General features: G+C 43.1%; 1 protein-coding gene across 4 annotated transcripts in view; it reads left to right on the top strand.

Annotated features, from left to right (window-relative positions):
• glra3 (glycine receptor, alpha 3) overlaps window positions 1–17,626 on the top strand; it is a 133,279-nt gene that overhangs the window by 46,717 nt on the left and 68,936 nt on the right. For all 4 annotated transcript variants that reach the window (XM_037254726.1, XM_037254719.1, XM_037254735.1 and 1 more), the window contains exons 2-3: window positions 10,350–10,480; window positions 12,619–12,686. In XM_037254726.1, the coding sequence (XP_037110621.1) occupies window positions 10,350–10,480; window positions 12,619–12,686 (199 nt within the window). The remainder of the gene's footprint in view (window positions 1–10,349; window positions 10,481–12,618; window positions 12,687–17,626) is intronic.

Genomic DNA, 17,626 nt, shown 5'->3' with positions numbered 1-17,626 from the left:
TGGCTAAGTAGTTTAGCAGCTGATTTAAGAGCCTCGAAAAATGACCAATCATCCCTCAACAATCCAGTGGATTAGAAACAAAGATTGTCCCAAGATGTAGGTTAAGATTAGGGCTGTGGACTCGGTCGGATTTTTGCACCGAGTCCGAGTCCGGCCTCTTGACCTCGAGTCCGAGTCCGGCTGTCCATTTTTTCTGTTAATTCATGTGACTGCTTAGTCTTTATTCAAGGCTAATTTAGATCAAAATCTAAATAATGACAACAGTTTTGTGATGGCTTTGTCTTTATTAAACATATAAACGAATACAATAAACAGATACTTTCAAGTTTTAATCATTAATTACACCATTATAGCTCAGACATTTATCTAAACACAAATAATTAGTGACGACCCCACAACTATCGAAACACATCAATGATATAAGCTGGGTGACGTAATCGTCCTTGACATTGGTACAAAATGTAAACATTAGCCTAAGTGCAACTCAACGTGGCCGCATTGATCGTAACTTACGCTCCGTTTCCCCCCCAAATCTAGAGGCAAAACATTGTTCTCTCGCTGCTCCCGGGTTCTTCCATCTTGGCTGCGCGCGGGGCATTGTGGGTCTTGTACGTGCACGCACGCAGGCAGGCAGGCGCGGGCGCGCACGCAACAACTAAATTTGTCTTCATAACAAGCAAGCAGGGCTGTGGACAGTATTCCTACGCGCATTCTCAGCAGCATGATGAAAATAAAATTCAATAACGTCACTGAGGCTTGTTTTAACAAACTCCACTTCATTGTATGGCTTTTTAGCCCGTGCAATGTTCCAAGCCAGTTGAAACAATGCAAGTGTGACAGTCTCTGAGTGCTTCGTAATTTTTTTGAAAAACTGTACCTATTTTTCTGCCTGACTTTTCAAAGTCTCCAAACTTGTGCTTGCGAAATTCAGTCCCTTTTGCAAAGTCCTTATCGATATTCTTTATCTTATTCAAATAGAAACATGTAGTTACATGGGGTAGAGTCAGATAAGCTTCGGCGTCCTTCTACTCCCTTTTTGAACAAATATGATTTTACGATAAAGGAAAATTATAATGCAATATCTTTTTTTCTTTCTTTTATGTTCTATAGTACTATGGAGTTATAATTTTTCTGTATTTTTATTTTTTTTCCTGTATTTCTTTAATGTTCGAAATAAACGTTTAAAAAAAAAAAAAATATATATATATTGGCATAAAGTGAGCTGAAGTGGCGCTGACCATTTGAAGCTTTTATATGCGCCAATGACGTCCGACATATCAAGCAGAATGGCTTGCCATAGCGTTCAACAAAAAACAACTTTAACTCTGTTAAAAACGTCCTGTGTTCATCGTCATATATTCGTTTAGCTGTGCATTTTTTCCTTGCCATTTTGGCAAGCGTCTTGTCAGCTTTTCTGGACCGAATGGGCCCCCGTAGTCACCGTCGCCATTCATTAAAAAGCCAGCAAAACCAATCGCTCTGTTTGTCCCTCCTCCTTTGCGGGATTTCCCCTCACGCTCATGCGCGTTTGACCGGTTGGCGAGGTGGCGGCCGACAAACGCCGGCGGCGCTCAATGCTGTCAAGTTCTTTTTCAAACTTGATCGTAAGCAGGGCTGTGGACAGTATTCCTACGCGCATTCTCAGCAGCATGATGAAAATAAAATTGAACGTATTTTTTTTATTGTCGGACTCGGTGGACTCGGTCAAAATCAGCACCGAGTCCGAGTCCGGCAAAAATGACCGAGTCCGACCGTGTCCGAGTCCCCGAGTCCGAGTCCACAGCCCTGGTTAAGATAGTATATTATAATGAAATGAGTTAACGAGAGTCTGAAAAAAATGTTTTAATGGTCATATTAATACAGTAAATGTAACTTGAAAAGCAACATGCACCTGTCAAAATGCGCCAAGAACAAAAAATTACAACCACTAAATACAGTATTATTTAGGGTGATCTGAATTTAGAGTGTTTTAAAGGGGATGATCTTCTTTAATCAATTGAGCAACACAATCCTTTTCACTCCTATCACTCAATCCCCCTCAACAGTAGAACTATGTTAAAAGACAGTCATGTATCGCTTTAGTTACCATGACTACGTGTACATGCAGATGCAGTCAATAACCATTTTAAAACACGAATATTGGCAGTATTCAGGTACTTAAAGGTCATATAAACAGAAACAAAAACCCAAGTATGCGCAATCCCTGATATACACACACACACAATGGCCGTATATATACACACATTATATATATATATATATACAAACATTATATACAGTATATATATATATATATATATATATACGTGTATATATATATATATATATAGTATACTCTCCACTGGACAGCTGCTATTAAATTAAAAAATAGCTGTCCAGTAATGTCACTTCAAATTAAGACAGTAACAGTGCTAAGTGAATCACTGTGCTGCCTTGGATATCTTATATAATACTAAAATATTTCAATACTAAAACTATGTTAAAAGACAAATCCCAATAACTTTTTTTATTTGGACCAAATCAATTGAATTTATGTACATATAAATAGCTGCTATTAAATTAAAAAACAGCTGTCCAGTAGTGTCACCTCAAATTAAGACAGTAACAGTGCTAAGTGAATCACTGTGCTGCTCAGGATGTCTTATATAATACCAAAATATTTCAACACTAAAACTATGTTAAAAGACAAATCCCTATAGCTGTTATTATTTGGACCAAATAAATTGAATTTATGTACATATAAAGCACTAAGATATTCTTTCATATGTATTCCATAATGTGTCACGTCCCACTACTCAAAAATCGGAATAAGAGCTGGTCTTCTTTCCTCAAACTGTTCGTGCATGAGCTTGTTAAGGAGAGGTTAAATGAGTAATCTAACTGAGGGCAAACCAAAACATCAAGGTCACACTCCATTAGAGTAAATGCGAGTACCTCCAAAATGCCAAAGTAAAAGCTGATGATTCTAAAAAGACATGTCGTGTGTGTGTGTGTGCGTGTGCGTGTGTGCGTTGGTGTGTGTGCGTGCATGCGTGTGCGCTTGCGCTTTTGTTTATCAGGGCTGTCCTTGCTGAAAGCAGGGATATTTTTGGAAATGTTCTATCTTATCACATCCGGTGAATACACAAACACACAAATATAGCATGTAGTAGGCACGTGCAGAGATTGACCCCTAGTGGTGCCCAAGCATATGCCCTTATTTTGCTCAAGATGAGAAAATTAGAGTCAGAGTCAGAGTCAGCTTTATTGTCAATTCCTTCATGCTAAGACACACAAAGAAACCGAAATACCGTTCCCCCTATCCCACGGTGACGAGACACAGTACACGATTAACACACAAGTAAAACAACGGGGAGAGAGTTCAGGACCCCAACAGCCTGGAGATCACAAACTTCGCCAGAGGCGAGCAGTGCTGGCATCCCACAACAGAGTCCCGGCACCATTCGTCACGGATGTAGACGCACAGTCCACCTCCTCGCGATGTTCCCCCTCGTACAATGGCCCGGTCCGCCCGATAGCACGCCATCCGCTCCAGATGCACAGCAGCTACGCACCTGAGCCCATTTTTTTCCATTCATTAACAACATTAAAGATTAAAGATTAAAGTCCCAATGATCGTCACACACACACCTGGGTGTGGTGAAATTTGTCCTCTGCATTTAACCCATCCCCGTGTGATTTTAATCCATCCCCTGGGGGAGAGGGGAGCAGTGAGCAGCAGCGGTGCCGCGCTCGGGAATCAGTTGGTGATCTAACCCCCCAATTCCAACCCTTAATGCTGAGTGCCAAGCAGGGAGGCAATGGGTCCCATTTTTATAGTCTTTGGTATGACCCGGCCGGGGTTTGAACCCACAACCTTCCAGTCTCAGGGCGGACACTCTACCACTAGCCCACTGAGCTGGTATAAAAATGTAACCCACCGAACTGTTTTGACATTTGAGTTCTTGTGGGAATAGTGCTCCGCTCAGAATCGCAACACGCGCAGTCCCTCCACCTAACCCCTCCTCCTCTTCCACCACTTTGGTTATGGGTAATTTTCAGACCAAGGTTCCTTGTACTGGTAGTACCTGGTTATAAGAATGTTCTTGCCACCAGTCTTGTATTTACACACAGCAGCTATGTGTACGCTCATAGGGCAAGGTAGTTCATCCAAATTAAACTGATGGTGTATGTCACAGGGGTGTCCAAAGATTTTGCAAGGAGGGCCAGATTTGATAAAGTGAAGGGGCCCGGGTTCCAATAGTTTTTTCGGACATTTTTTAACAACAAAAATTTCATGCAAATACACACTGTTATGAAACGAATTTCATTGCCACAATTGTCTTTATTTTTCAAATGACAAAATGACCAAATATAAGCCACTCAGGCAGATGTGAAAAACTCTAAGAACACAAATTCTGCCTTTCATTCATATCTGAAGAGTCAGATAACATTGAACAAACTGTATGAAATACACTGCTCAAAAAATTAAAGGAACACTTTGAAAACACATCAGATTTCAATGGTGAAAAAAAAAAAAGGTTGGATATCTACCGTAATTTTCGGACTATAAGTCGCGTTCTTTTTCATAGTTTGGGGGGGGCGACTTATACTCAGGAGCGACTTGTATATGTTTTTTTCACAAGTTTTTACTTGATCATTAACACATCACTTACTTACAAGCAGGGCTGTGGACTCGGTCGGATTTTTGCACCGAGTCCGAGTCCGAGTCCGGCCTCTTGACCACGAGTCCGAGTCCGGCTGTCCATTTTTTCTGTTAATTCATGTGACTGCTTAGTCTTTATTCAAGGCTAATTTAGATCAAAATCTAAATAATTACAACAGTTTTGTGATGGCTTTGTCTTTATTAAACATATAAACGAATACAATAAACAGATACTTTCAAGTTTTAATCATTAATTACACCATTATAGCTCAGACATTTATCTAAACACAAATAATTAGTGACGACCCCACAACTATCGAAACACATCAATGATATAAGCTGGGTGACGTAATCGTCCTTGACATTGGTACAAAATGTAAACATTAGCCTAAGTGCAACTCAACGTGGCCGCATTGATCGTAACTTACGCTCCGTTTCCCCCCCAAATCTAGAGGCAAAACATTGTTCTCTCGCTGCTCCCGGGTTCTTCCATCTTGGCTGCGCATTGTGGGTCTTGTACGTGCACGCACGCAGGCAGGCAGGCGCGGGCGCGCACGCAACAACTAAATTTGTCTTCATAACAAGCAAGCAGGGCTGTGGACAGTATTCCTACGCGCATTCTCAGCAGCATGATGAAAATAAAATTGAACGTATTTTTTTTATTGTCGGACTCGGTGGACTCGGTCAAAATCAGCACCGAGTCCGAGTCCGGCAAAAATGACCGAGTCCGACGAGTCAGAGTCCCCGAGTCCGAGTCCACAGCCCTGCTTACAAGTATAGTTGACCACTTCACGTTATTTTTAGTATAGTTGATCACTTCACATGCTTTGATATCTTTATCTTGAACATATTCAAAACATGAAAAATAGAGAGAAAAAATCAAATAAAGTAATTAACACTTTAAAGCGCCATATACTCTGGACATGTCCTCTGTCACCAGGATGACATAAAGGACGAGAAATTTGATCGATGGATTTAATGATTTGGAATGACACAAATGGTTTGATAATATTGTTGTTTATGTGATAGTTATTTAAAATATAGTTTATATATCGTTGTATGGGCCTGTGGAATAATTTGAACTGCGGCGCGGCACACGGCATTGTTGACAAAGGACGATCGATAAAAGACGAGAAATTTGATCGATGGATTTAATGATTTGGAGTGACACAAATGGTTTGATAATATTATTGTTTATGTGATAGTTATTTAAAATATAGTTTATATATCGTTGTATGGGCCTGTGGAATAATTTGAACTGCGGCGCGGCACACGGCATTGTTGACAAAGGACGATCGATGGATTTAATGAATTGGAGTGACATAGATGGTTTTATAAACGTGTTATTTATGTAATAGTTTTTTTAATAACTCTGAATGTTACGTCAGGCCCGTTCTCAGCTCCTCGTTTGTGTTTGTCACGTTAGCATACCGTATCGTTTAGCCTGTTGTTGCTCGTTCATGTCTGTTCTTGGTGTTGGATTTTGTCGAATAAATTGCCCCCCAAAATGCGACTTATACTCCGGAGCGACTTATATATGGTTTTTTTCACATTTTTGGGCATTTTATGGCTGGTGCGACTTATACTCCGGTGCGACTTATAGTCCGAAAATTACGGTATACTGATATGGACAGTTTAATGTCTCAGGAACAAAGGTTTTCAGCCTACAAAGGGCTCAGTATATAGACACCCCAAAAATCTAAGTGAAAAAATTATATGGCAGGCTCGTCCATTTTGCCTAAATTCAATTTCTGCAACTCAAAATTCTTTTCAATATCTTGTGTGCCCCCCCCGAGCGAGTATGCATGCTTGACAACGTCGCGGCATGCTCCTAATGAGACGACGGATGGTGTCTTGTGAGATGTCCTCCCAGGTGAGCTGTAAAGTCTGAGGAGCAACCTGGCGGCGTCATATGGACCGAAACATTATGTCCCAGAGGTGTTCTATCGGGTTTAGATCAGGTGAGCGTGAGGGCCATTCAATTGTGTCAATTCCTTCATCTTCCAGATGCTGTCTGCATACTCTTGTCACATGAGGCCGGGCATTGTTGTGGATCAGGAGGAACCCAGGACCTACTGCACCAGTGTAGGGTCTGACCATGGGTGCAAGGATTTCATCCCGATACCTAATGGCAGTCAGACTGCCGTTCTCTCGCCTGTAGAGGTCTGTTCGTCCCTCCATGGAAATGCCTCCCCAGACCATCACTGACCCACCACCGAACCGGTCATGCTGAATGATGTTGCAGGCAGCACAGCGCTCTCCTTGGCTTCTCCAGATCCTTTCACATCTATCACAGGCGCTCAGGGTAAAACTGCTCCCATCTGTGAAAAGCACAGGGCGCCAGTGGTGGACTTGCCAATTCTGCTGTTCTATGGCAAATGCCAATCGAGCTCCACGGTGCTGAGCAATGAGCACAGGGCACACTACAGGACGTTGTGCCCTGAGGCCACCCTCGTGAAGTCTGTTTCTGACTGTTTGGGCAGAGACATTCACACCAGTAGCCTGCTGGAGGTCATTCTGTAGGGCTCGGGCAGTGCTCAACCTGTTTCTCCTTGCACAAAGCAGCAGATATCGGTCCTGCTGATGGGATGAGGACCGTCTACGGCCCTGTCCAGCTCTCCTTGAGTAACTGCCTGTCTCCTGGAATCTCCTCCATGCTCTGGAGATTGTCCTGGGAGACACATCAAATCTTCTTGCAACAGCACGCATGGATGTGCCATCCTGGAGGAGTTGGACAATCTGCTCAACTACAGGAGGGTTAAGAAATCGCCTCATGCTCCCAGTCGTGATAATGACTCTAGCTAAAGCCAACACTTGTGGAAAAACTGTTAAAAAAGATCAAGAGGGAGGAACTTAAAATGGCCTCCACCTGCAAAAGCAGTCCTGTTCTGGGGACCATCTCGTTGTTGTCCCTCTAGTGCACCTGTTGTTAATTCTGTGCTGTCCTCACTCTGAAGCATCTAGTTTTTCACCAGCTAGACAGCGAGTTAACGACGCTCCAAATAATCAGACTTGGTTTCTTTTAGCTGATTTATTGGTAGAATGGCCTCAAACCATTGCCCTCTTAAGACCGTCGTAAAACTAGAAGAAAATACAGTAAAATTGTGCGTTAGCTAAACACATACAAGCTACATCACGTTTACAGTGAATAGGTTTGCATTAAACATCACATATAACCAAAATAAAATAGTCTTTCAAAATTCGAATAATACTCACGGACAAATCTTGTCCAAGGCACAACATAAAAGGTTTAAACATCCGTTCTTAACACCTGTACACGAGTCGACATTGCTTGCTGCCGTCCTGTTTGCTCTCAAAAACAACTTCCCACTGCAACCAGTAGAGGGAGGTAAAGCACTACATGTAAACATGTGTTTCTACTTAAACTTATTACAAAGGGCAGAACAAATTCCATCAACACCAATGCAGCTGAAACTGATTAACAACCCCCTCTGCCACGTACCTGACCAAAACCTTATCAGAAAAGTCTAATTGAATTCATGCCATACCCTGATAAAAAACTGTTCCTTTAATTTTTTTTAGCAGTGTACCTTAAATTTATATGAGTTTAAAATTATTTTTGCCTCATGAACATTTTAAACAGGAGTTATAAGTAATGCAAAATTGTCTGTTATTGTTATTAACTAAGAACAAGTGAATTTTGCTCTTGTCATTTACAATATCTTTCAGAAAGTAATAGTTTGTGTCACGTCTACAGGTCCATAACATCAATAGTATTAACATGGCCACTTCGTAGCTTGCTTTAGTAATATTTACTTTTGACTCACAGGCCCACGTGAAGAATTGCTGTTGTGATGCCAGTTCAGCTTGGAGCTGCTTCACTTTCTCAGCGCGGTCACTCCCTGTTAGCTTGTCGTATGTGTTAGCATTGTCAGGAATGTGTTGAGCCAGTGCGACCAAATGCAGCTTGAACCAGGATTTATTGAAGGGAAAGGGAGTTGGAAGGGAGGCAGGTGGGGAACCGACGACACAGACGGGAGAGAGACTCACGGCCAGCAAACAGATAGACCGACCGACAGAAGTCCACTTGGACAACGTTAAAATTCTGACCGCGAGCCTCCAGACAAGACCGGGGGGAAACCAGACGACAGGAACACCGGGTGCGGACAGGAACCGAAAATAACAGTCGACACCGACAAGGAGGAACACACAGGCAGGGTTTAAATACATGAGACAACGAGAGGAAGCAGGTGACAGACATTACGGTGATGAAGGGATGTGGCTGAGGGAAGTTGTCGGCCGAGCGTGCTCTGGCACGGGCGTGACAAGCATGTTTAGTCTGAGGGGGTTGTCTGTTTAGGTTGAAATCCTTAAACAAGACAACCGTCTCTTTACAAATTAGACAAACACAATTGCTTTGATTTTTCTCCATCCATCCATCCATCCATCCATCCATCCATCCATCCATCCATCCATCCATCCATCCATCCATTCTCTATACTGCTTGACCCCACGGGGGTCGAGGGCGTGCTGGAGCCTATCCCAGCAGTCATCGGGCAGTAGGCGGGGGACATCCTAAACCGGTTGCCAGCCGATCGCAGGGCACACAGAGACGAACAACCACGTCAGTGCCTCCAGAGTCATGAACCTCACCGCACGTCCATGGCTTACCTCTCTGAGCTTCTCCCACAACCTTTTTACGAACAAGCGTATAAGTGTATTAGATATCACAAAAATCATGAAAAATCCATAGATACGCTGCACCGTACTACAAGCCACATGGTTCAAAGCTTGTGCAAAAAGTAGCGGCTTATAGTCCGGAAAATACAGTATTAATTTGTGTTTCAATTGACTGTTTTCACTGTCTTTGTGTTTGTCCTACTGTTACATGTTACAAATGCAGCTGTTTTAAAATCCACCCGTCTGTCAGTTTGTCCGTCCATCTGTCCATCTGTCCGTCCATCCGTCCGTCCATCCATCCATCCATCCATCCATCCATCCATCCATCCATCCATCCATCCATCCATCCATCCATCCATCCATCGGAACCGCTTATCCTCACGAGGGTCGGGGACGTGCTGGAGCCTATTCCAGCTGACTTTGGGCAGACAACTTGAACTGGTTGCCAGCCAAATGTAGGCCACACAGACAAACAACCATTTATACTCACAATCACACCTACAGGCAATTTAGAGTGCTCAATCGACCTACCATGCATGTTTTTTGAATATGGGATGAAACTCAGAGGAAACCCACGCAGGCACGTGGAGAACATATGAACTCTACACAGGAAGGCAGGAGCTGGAATTAAGCCCGCATTGTGAGGTGGACGTGCTAGCCAGTGCGCATCGTGCCGCCCCACATTTATTTTTTATTTATATAAATTAATGAAATTATGAAGAGGGTTTGCTGGAGGTCAAAATGTGTCGTAATAAAAGTAAACAACAATCTATCGGAATCACCCAGATCTGTTGTTGACATTCGCCTTGAACGTTTCGAGGTGGGAACTGAGAAAAGCCGAGTGGGATGATTCCGTCTTCCGACCTTCTTCGAGTGCAGCATCCGTACTCCACTCAGTCGTTCATGTTGCTCGCTCACTTATTCGCTCGTCCGTATTGCTCACGCGCTCACTTGTCTGCATTGCTCACTCATCCGTATTGCTTACTCGCTCGTCTGTATTAAATTAAAAATGTGTTGTGCAGCTAGATTGAGTATTTTTTTGTGTATTTTGCCACTATAACAGTGTTGGCCAGTGTAAGGAGGTTGACCATGCTCCAAGAACTCGACAAGTGCCAATGTCTCCCTCTGACTTTCTGGACAAACTGATGGGAAGGACATCTGGATATGATGCCAGAATAAGACCAAACTTTAAAGGTATCACTTAACCTAGCTGATGGTTCTGTTTTTTTATAGTTTTTTTTTTTTAAAAAGACGTTTGTGTACAAAGGAGGAAAATAATTTGAAGAATATACCTTCCTACTTTCAAATATTTCAGGCCGTAGTATATTTTTGAAATTGTTGTCTAGTTCCAAAACGCCACAAAAATGACACAAATGCGACACAATAAGCAGTAATGTATGAATGTTTTCATATATTGCTGACAACAGCTATGATTTTAAATTACGGCATACCCATATCTGTCTGAACTATTGGGGTTTGTTTTCATTTATTTAACCTTAAAGGGACACAAACCCAAAGATGGTCCATTTTTCATTAACTAGGAGTTTGTATATTTTTTGATCAGGAAAATTTAAACAGAATGTTCTATTTAATCAAATCATTGTAGAGAAATAATAAAATCACTAATGCCTTTAGAATGACCAACTTTTAATGAGGAATATGGCCACACCCCTCCATGTCTTGGGTGATCACATCACAGAAGGAAGCGATCACAATTTCCCCATTGGAAATCATTGTACAGACATTGCTTGTGGACACCTCTACTGAGGCCCGTTTCAACCTCTGAAAACCACATGAAACGATTCACCTTTCCATGGCTAAATTAAGAGGATGAAATGAGAATTTCTGCAGCTAAAATGCCACATTACGTCTGTCTATTTCCTTTCATCAGTCACCAACATATGCAAACACGACACGTCCTGAAAGACTTCATAAAAGCTGAATTGTTCATTGGCCGTCATATTTGCAATTGAAATTTGTAAGGATTCATTTAACTTACATTTTCCCCTGAAGTCCACATATGGGGTATCCCCTCCGCAGCCTATCCGAAAAAGAGGTGCTTTAAACGGCCACACTCAGCTTAACAGTCAGCCTCCTCGCCGGATGTCTAGTGCTCCCAATCTTTCCAACAAGCCGACCTCCGGGGGGTTGTCTTGCATTTATTTATCCAAAATTGAATTGGAACGCAGCTGACGCAGTCCACGGCAAGCCTTCTCGCTGAGTGGCAAGCCTAATTTTTTCATCCTTCGGGAATAGATGTACATTGATTTTTTTCTTTTGGCGTATTGCAACACCCAGCCACAGTAAATCTATTAGGCATCTTAGCTGTCTTAAATGTTCAAAAAATACTATATTCCAAAACGGTAGGATGTTGACTAAGCTTATTAAGCAAGCCAGAAAACAAGAGTAACATGCCTTCGCTTCCTTGTCTAACGTAGCCAGGCTGATGTGTCAATCAAGCAGACACCACCCAAAAAGTGGGTGTAAGTAAATGCACCGCCACTCTGTCCCCAAATACCGTTAAATCTTTTCAGATTATTTTTTCAGGGGGGAATTGTAGTACATTATTTAATACAGTCCTAGCATATAACTGCCAATGTTGGGTTCGCTTTATTGTCCCTTTAATTTAACCAGGTTCTCACCATTGAGATTTAAAACCTCTTGAAATATACTCTGCCTAAGCAGTTGAATGAAAGTATACAAAGTTCAATGCTCTTGATTTGATCTAAATTTACTGAACTAGTGTGTATTTCAATAGGCATCAGTCTCTTTTTACTTTATGCTGTAGATTACAAATGTCATGACCTAAAAACAACTAACCTGCAAAGCAACACAATAACTGACTGTAAATAGAGAAATAAAGACAAAACTCTTTCATCTGTCAAGTAACATAAAATGCATCTTGATAAGAAGAACACTCAGTGGGCATAATACCACACCAACATCTAAAGCCATTTTCAACCAATCTACATTGGTAGGACCAACCAATGAAAATTGGTCATTTTGACCAAGAATGTCTGACGGATCTATGGGTTAATCTAACCAATATTGTCTTTAACCAACTAAATTGGTAGTTTTCATTGGTGCCACCTTGGCCTGTTCAAAGCCTGCACCTGATTGACATAGCCACAGATTGTTTTCTTGTTCATCAGATTAGCCACACTGGCACTAACATTTTGACTGAATCTCTTGCAGGTAATTTCTTTCAAAATAAAATAGTATGTTTAATGATAGAATAGTCAGAGTACACATTGCTACTATGTATCCAACAGTGGGAAGTTTGGAAAAAAACAACAACAAAATGTATAATAGTTCAAATTCTCCCTTTCCAGGTCCTCCAGTCAATGTCTCCTGTAACATTTTCATCAACAGCTTTGGTTCCATTGCTGAAACCACCATGGTATGTACATAATGAAAATGAATAAATCTGAAGTCATTCACAATGTGTAGACATTAGTGGGTTTATAGGTCCGCTTTTTCACACTACTAAATGGCAATTTCAATGCATTTTTATTACAATCGTGTGTCAAGTATATTCATGCAAGACATCAACTAATTAATGAGTTGAGTGATCCGGACATATCTTTGAATGCTAAGAGACATTTTCAAGTGGACTTTATGCGAGTTATGTTATAAGCTTTTATTTTCAAACAGAATCCATTTTTTACCACTTATCGAGGTCGGGTCACGGGGGCAGCAGCTTTAGCAAAGAGGCCCAGATTTCCCTCTCCCTAGTCACTTCTTCCAGCTCATCCAGGGGGATCCCAAGGTATTTCCAGGGCAGCTCAGCGACATAGTCTCTCCAGCGTGTCCTGGGTCATTCCCGGGGGCCTCCTGCCGGTAAAACACCTCACCAGGGAGGCGTCCAGGAGGCATCCTAATGAGATGCGCAAGCCACCTCATCTGGCTCCTCTCAACGCGGAGCAGCGGCTCGACTATGAGTCCCTCATGGATGACCAAGCTTCTCACCTTATCTCTAAAGGAGAGCCCAAACGCCCTGCAGAGGAAACTCAATTTGGCCACTTGTGTCCGAGACCTTGTTCTTTCGGTCACAACCCATAGCTCGTGACCATAAGTGAGGGCAGAAACATAGATCAACCGGCTCAGCTCCTTCACTGCGACAGACTGGTACAGAGCCCACATCACAATGGACTCTGCAACGATTCGCCTGTTGATCTCGCGCTCCATCCTGCCCTCACTCGTGAACAAGACCCCAAGATACTTGAACTCCTCCACTTGGGGCAGGAACTCATCTCCAACCCAGAGAGGGCATGCCACTTTTTTCCGACTAAGGACCGTGGTCTCAGATTTGGAGGCGCTGATTTTCATCCCAATCGCTTCACACTCGGCTGCAAACCGCTCCAATGAGAGTTGGAGATCACGGCTTGCAGAAGCCAACAGCACATCACCTGTAAAAGCGGAGATGCAATCCTGAGGTTGCCAACCCGGACCCTCTCAACGCCTCGGCTCCACCTAGGATTTCTGTTCAGAAAAGTTATGAATAGGATCAGTGACAAAGGGCAGCCATGTCCAACCCTCACCAGAAACAAATCTGACTTACTGTCGTAAATGCGGATCAAACTCTAGCTGCCTTTGGAGTCTCACAGGCCGAAAAGGCCCGATATAGGACTCTTAGGACAGTTTGATGGCATCCCTTACTGCCTGTGTCCACCAGCGAGTTCGGGGGTTGCCACCACGACAGGCCGCTGCTCCAATCGGCCGCCTCAACAATGGAGGCACGGAACATGTTACACTCAGACTCAATGTCCCCCGTCTCCCCCGGGATGTGGGCAAAGTTCTGCCAGAGTTGGGAGTTGAAGGTCTTTCTGACGGGATTCTGCCAGACATTCAAAGCAAACCCTCACAATACGTTTGGTTCTGCCAGGTCAGAGTCAACACACCACCAGGTGGTTATCAGTTGACAGCTCTGTCCCTCTCTTCACCCGAGTGTCCGAAGCAAGCGGCCGCAAATCTGATGACACAACTACAAAGTCGATCATCAAACTGGCCTAAGGTGTCCGGGTGCCAAGTGCACATATAGACACCATTATGCTTGAACTTGATGTTCATTATGGACAATCCATGACTAGCATAGAAGTCCACCAATAGCACACCACTCAGGTTCTGATCGAGGGCGGGTGTTCTTGCCAATCACGCCCTTCCATGTCTCACTATCATTGCCCATTTGAGAATTGAAGTCAGCCAGCAGAGCAATGGAATCCCCAGAAGGAGCACTCTTCAGCACTCCTTCCAAGGACTCCAAAAATGATGGGTACTCTGAACTGCTGTTTGGTGCATAGACACAAACAACAGTTCCGAAGGTGGTGGGAGGCTTCTCGTTCCCTGGGGTAAACCCCTATGTACAGGCGCATGTGTGGAGGCAAGTCCGACGATATCCGACGGAACCTTTCTACCTTGCACATCAGCTTGGGCTACTTTCCTGCTAGAGAGATGACATTCCATGTCCCTAGAGCCAGATTCTGTAGCCGGTGATCGAAGCGCGAAGGTCCAGGCCTTTGGCCACCGCCCACCTCACGGCACACCCAACCCCTTTGGCCCCTCTCACAGATGGTGAGCCCATGGCATGTCGGACCCACGTTCCCTTTTCAGGATGTGCCTGGCCGGGCTTCATGGGTGCAAGCCCGGCCACCAGACGCTCGCCTTCGAGACCCACCTTTAAACCTGGTTACGGAGTTGGCCCCCGTGACCCACGTCCGGGCAAGGGAAAGCTGAATCCAATGTTCTCAATTAATCATCATCATCTCAATTATCTGTGAGCCGTGCTTTGTCTGGCCCCTCAACTAGGACCATTTTGCCATGGGTTACTCTGCCCGGTGCATAAAGCCCCAGACAATTTGGCTCCTAGGATCATTAGGACACTCAAACCCCTCCACCACGATCAGGTGACTGCTCATGGAGGGGTAATATATTAAATTATTTATATCAATCAATCAATCAATCAATCAATCAATCAAATGTTATTTATATAGCCCTTTACAATAACCAACTGGTACGCAAAGTGCCTTACAATAGGACAAAAACAACAATAGATAAAACAGAACATAAAACGCGATTCAAAAGTGCTAATGAGAAAAGTGAAAAATGCTGCAAGGCATTAAAAGCCTTCCACAAGCATATATTTTAATATATCTAAATCCATATAGCATATAGCAGCGGTCACCAACCTTTCTTAAACCGAGAGCTACTTTCTGGGTACTGATTAAGGCAAAGGGCTACCAGTTTGACACAAACTTCTGAAATAGCCAATTTGCTCAATTTGGCTTTCACTATGTGTGATTATTGTCATTTCCAGTTCACATGTAAGTGTGATTTTAACAAGAATAGCAAAGACACAGTCAAACCTTGGTTTTTGACCACAATTCCAGAAGGCGGTTCGAGAAGCGAATCGGTCGAATTCCGAATCTATTTTTCCCATTACAAATAATGGAAAAAAATTTCATCCGTTTCAAGACAAAAAAACCCACGCCTTTTTTAAGCATTTTTTCATTTGCACATATTTGTCCGATCGCGCAACTGCAGCGCATCGCCGAACGCGCAACCATAGCGCGTCGCCCACTGCGCAACTGCACCGCGCTGGTCACATTATTGTGACAGAGCCGTCGCTGAAATTTAGAAAATATTTTTAAAGTCCTGATGTACTTTCCAAAATTTACGTGGACCTAAGTGCGCAGGGAGCTTAATTTTGTCCGATCGTGCAACTGCAGCGCACCGCCGAACGGGCTACTGTTGTAGCGCGTCGCCGACCGCGCAACTGCACCGCGCTGGTCGCATTATTGTGACAGAGCCGTCGCTAAAATTTAGAAAATATTTTTAAAGTCCGGATGTACGTTCCAAAATTTAAGTGGACCTCAGTGCGCAGGGAGCTTAATTTAGTCCGATCGCGCAACCGCAGCGCGCTGGGCGCTCACTGTCGCATTGCTTTAAGAGCGTCTTTGTGTTTTAGGATGGCTTTACTGCTCCCACTTGCTTTCTTTGGAGGCATGATTAGGGGTTAATACAAACCTCAAAGTAACGAAAATACAATAACAACGGAGTCAGTCGTCATCCGGGCCGCGCGGTCGTATTTTCTCGGGTCCTCCCGGCTCATCTCGCGAGGTTCGACCTCCGAATTTTGTTCGACAACCGAAGCAAAAAAATCTCGAATTTTTTGTTCGAATTCCGATTTGTTCGAGAACCGGGATGTTCGAAAACCGAGGTTTGCCTGTAAAATAAATAGATGCAGCTCACTGACAAGTGCAGCTATTTGAGCTAATTTTAGAACAGTCCTGCGGGCGACTCATGCGGTCCTCACGGGCGACCTGGTGCCCGCGGGCACCGTGTTGGTGACCCCTGGCATATAGCAATCAGTATTCATATTTTATGGCCAAATCGTTACTCAATTCGACTTACCACAAATTCGTCCACAATAAATACTACATTTAAACTTATTTTAACACATCTAAACTTAGTAGAACAATCTGTAGATATGTAGTAGACTACTGTTAAAAAATTCCTTAGAGTATGTCACCAACGTTTTTGAAACCGAGAAGTACTAATTACTGTTACTCATTACAGTTTATTCTAAATGGTTAAACTCTAACAATGATTCTTGAACCTCAATTTCTAAAACTATTAATATCAATCACAAAACCACTCAAAATGGTTGCAAAACTGCAAACATTTTGAAAGCACAAACACTAATAGGTCTTATAATTCATAAATCAGATAATCTGGATAATTATGGTCAAGCACAATTATTTACATCTGAAGTTTACCGTATTTTTCGGACTAAAAGTCGCTCCGGAATATACGTCGCATCAGCCATAAAATGCACAATAAAGTGAAAAAAAACATATAAGTCGCTCCAGAGCAGGGGTGGCCAACCAGTCAGAGACTAAGAGCCACATTTTTTACTGTGTCATCGCAAAGAGCCACATCACACACATGAGCACACATGAACACCCCCCCCACACACACACACACACAAACACGCACACGCACGCACACACGAACACACACACACACACATACACACACACACACACACACACACACACACACACACACACCCCTCTGCTCAGCCAAATTTATTGTGTGACATTACTATGTCACGCACCAACATGATAATGACAAATTGACTCCTACAGTACTAAAACCACAGACCAAAGACCACATTTTCAACAATGAACATTGTGTGCATTGTCTCACACAGACAAACTCTCAGTTCAACAAATTCCACAAACAAAAACATAAGTTTTTTCACTTACTATGTGTGGCGGGACAGACCATTCGTTTTAGTTTGTCGTTTTCAGGAGACAAGATTTCAATAACGTCACTGAG

Source organism: Syngnathus acus, chromosome 1 (assembly GCF_901709675.1).
Source record: "Syngnathus acus chromosome 1, fSynAcu1.2, whole genome shotgun sequence".
Lineage (NCBI taxonomy): Eukaryota > Metazoa > Chordata > Actinopteri > Syngnathiformes > Syngnathidae > Syngnathus > Syngnathus acus.
This window is presented reverse-complemented; position numbering and strand designations above follow the sequence as displayed.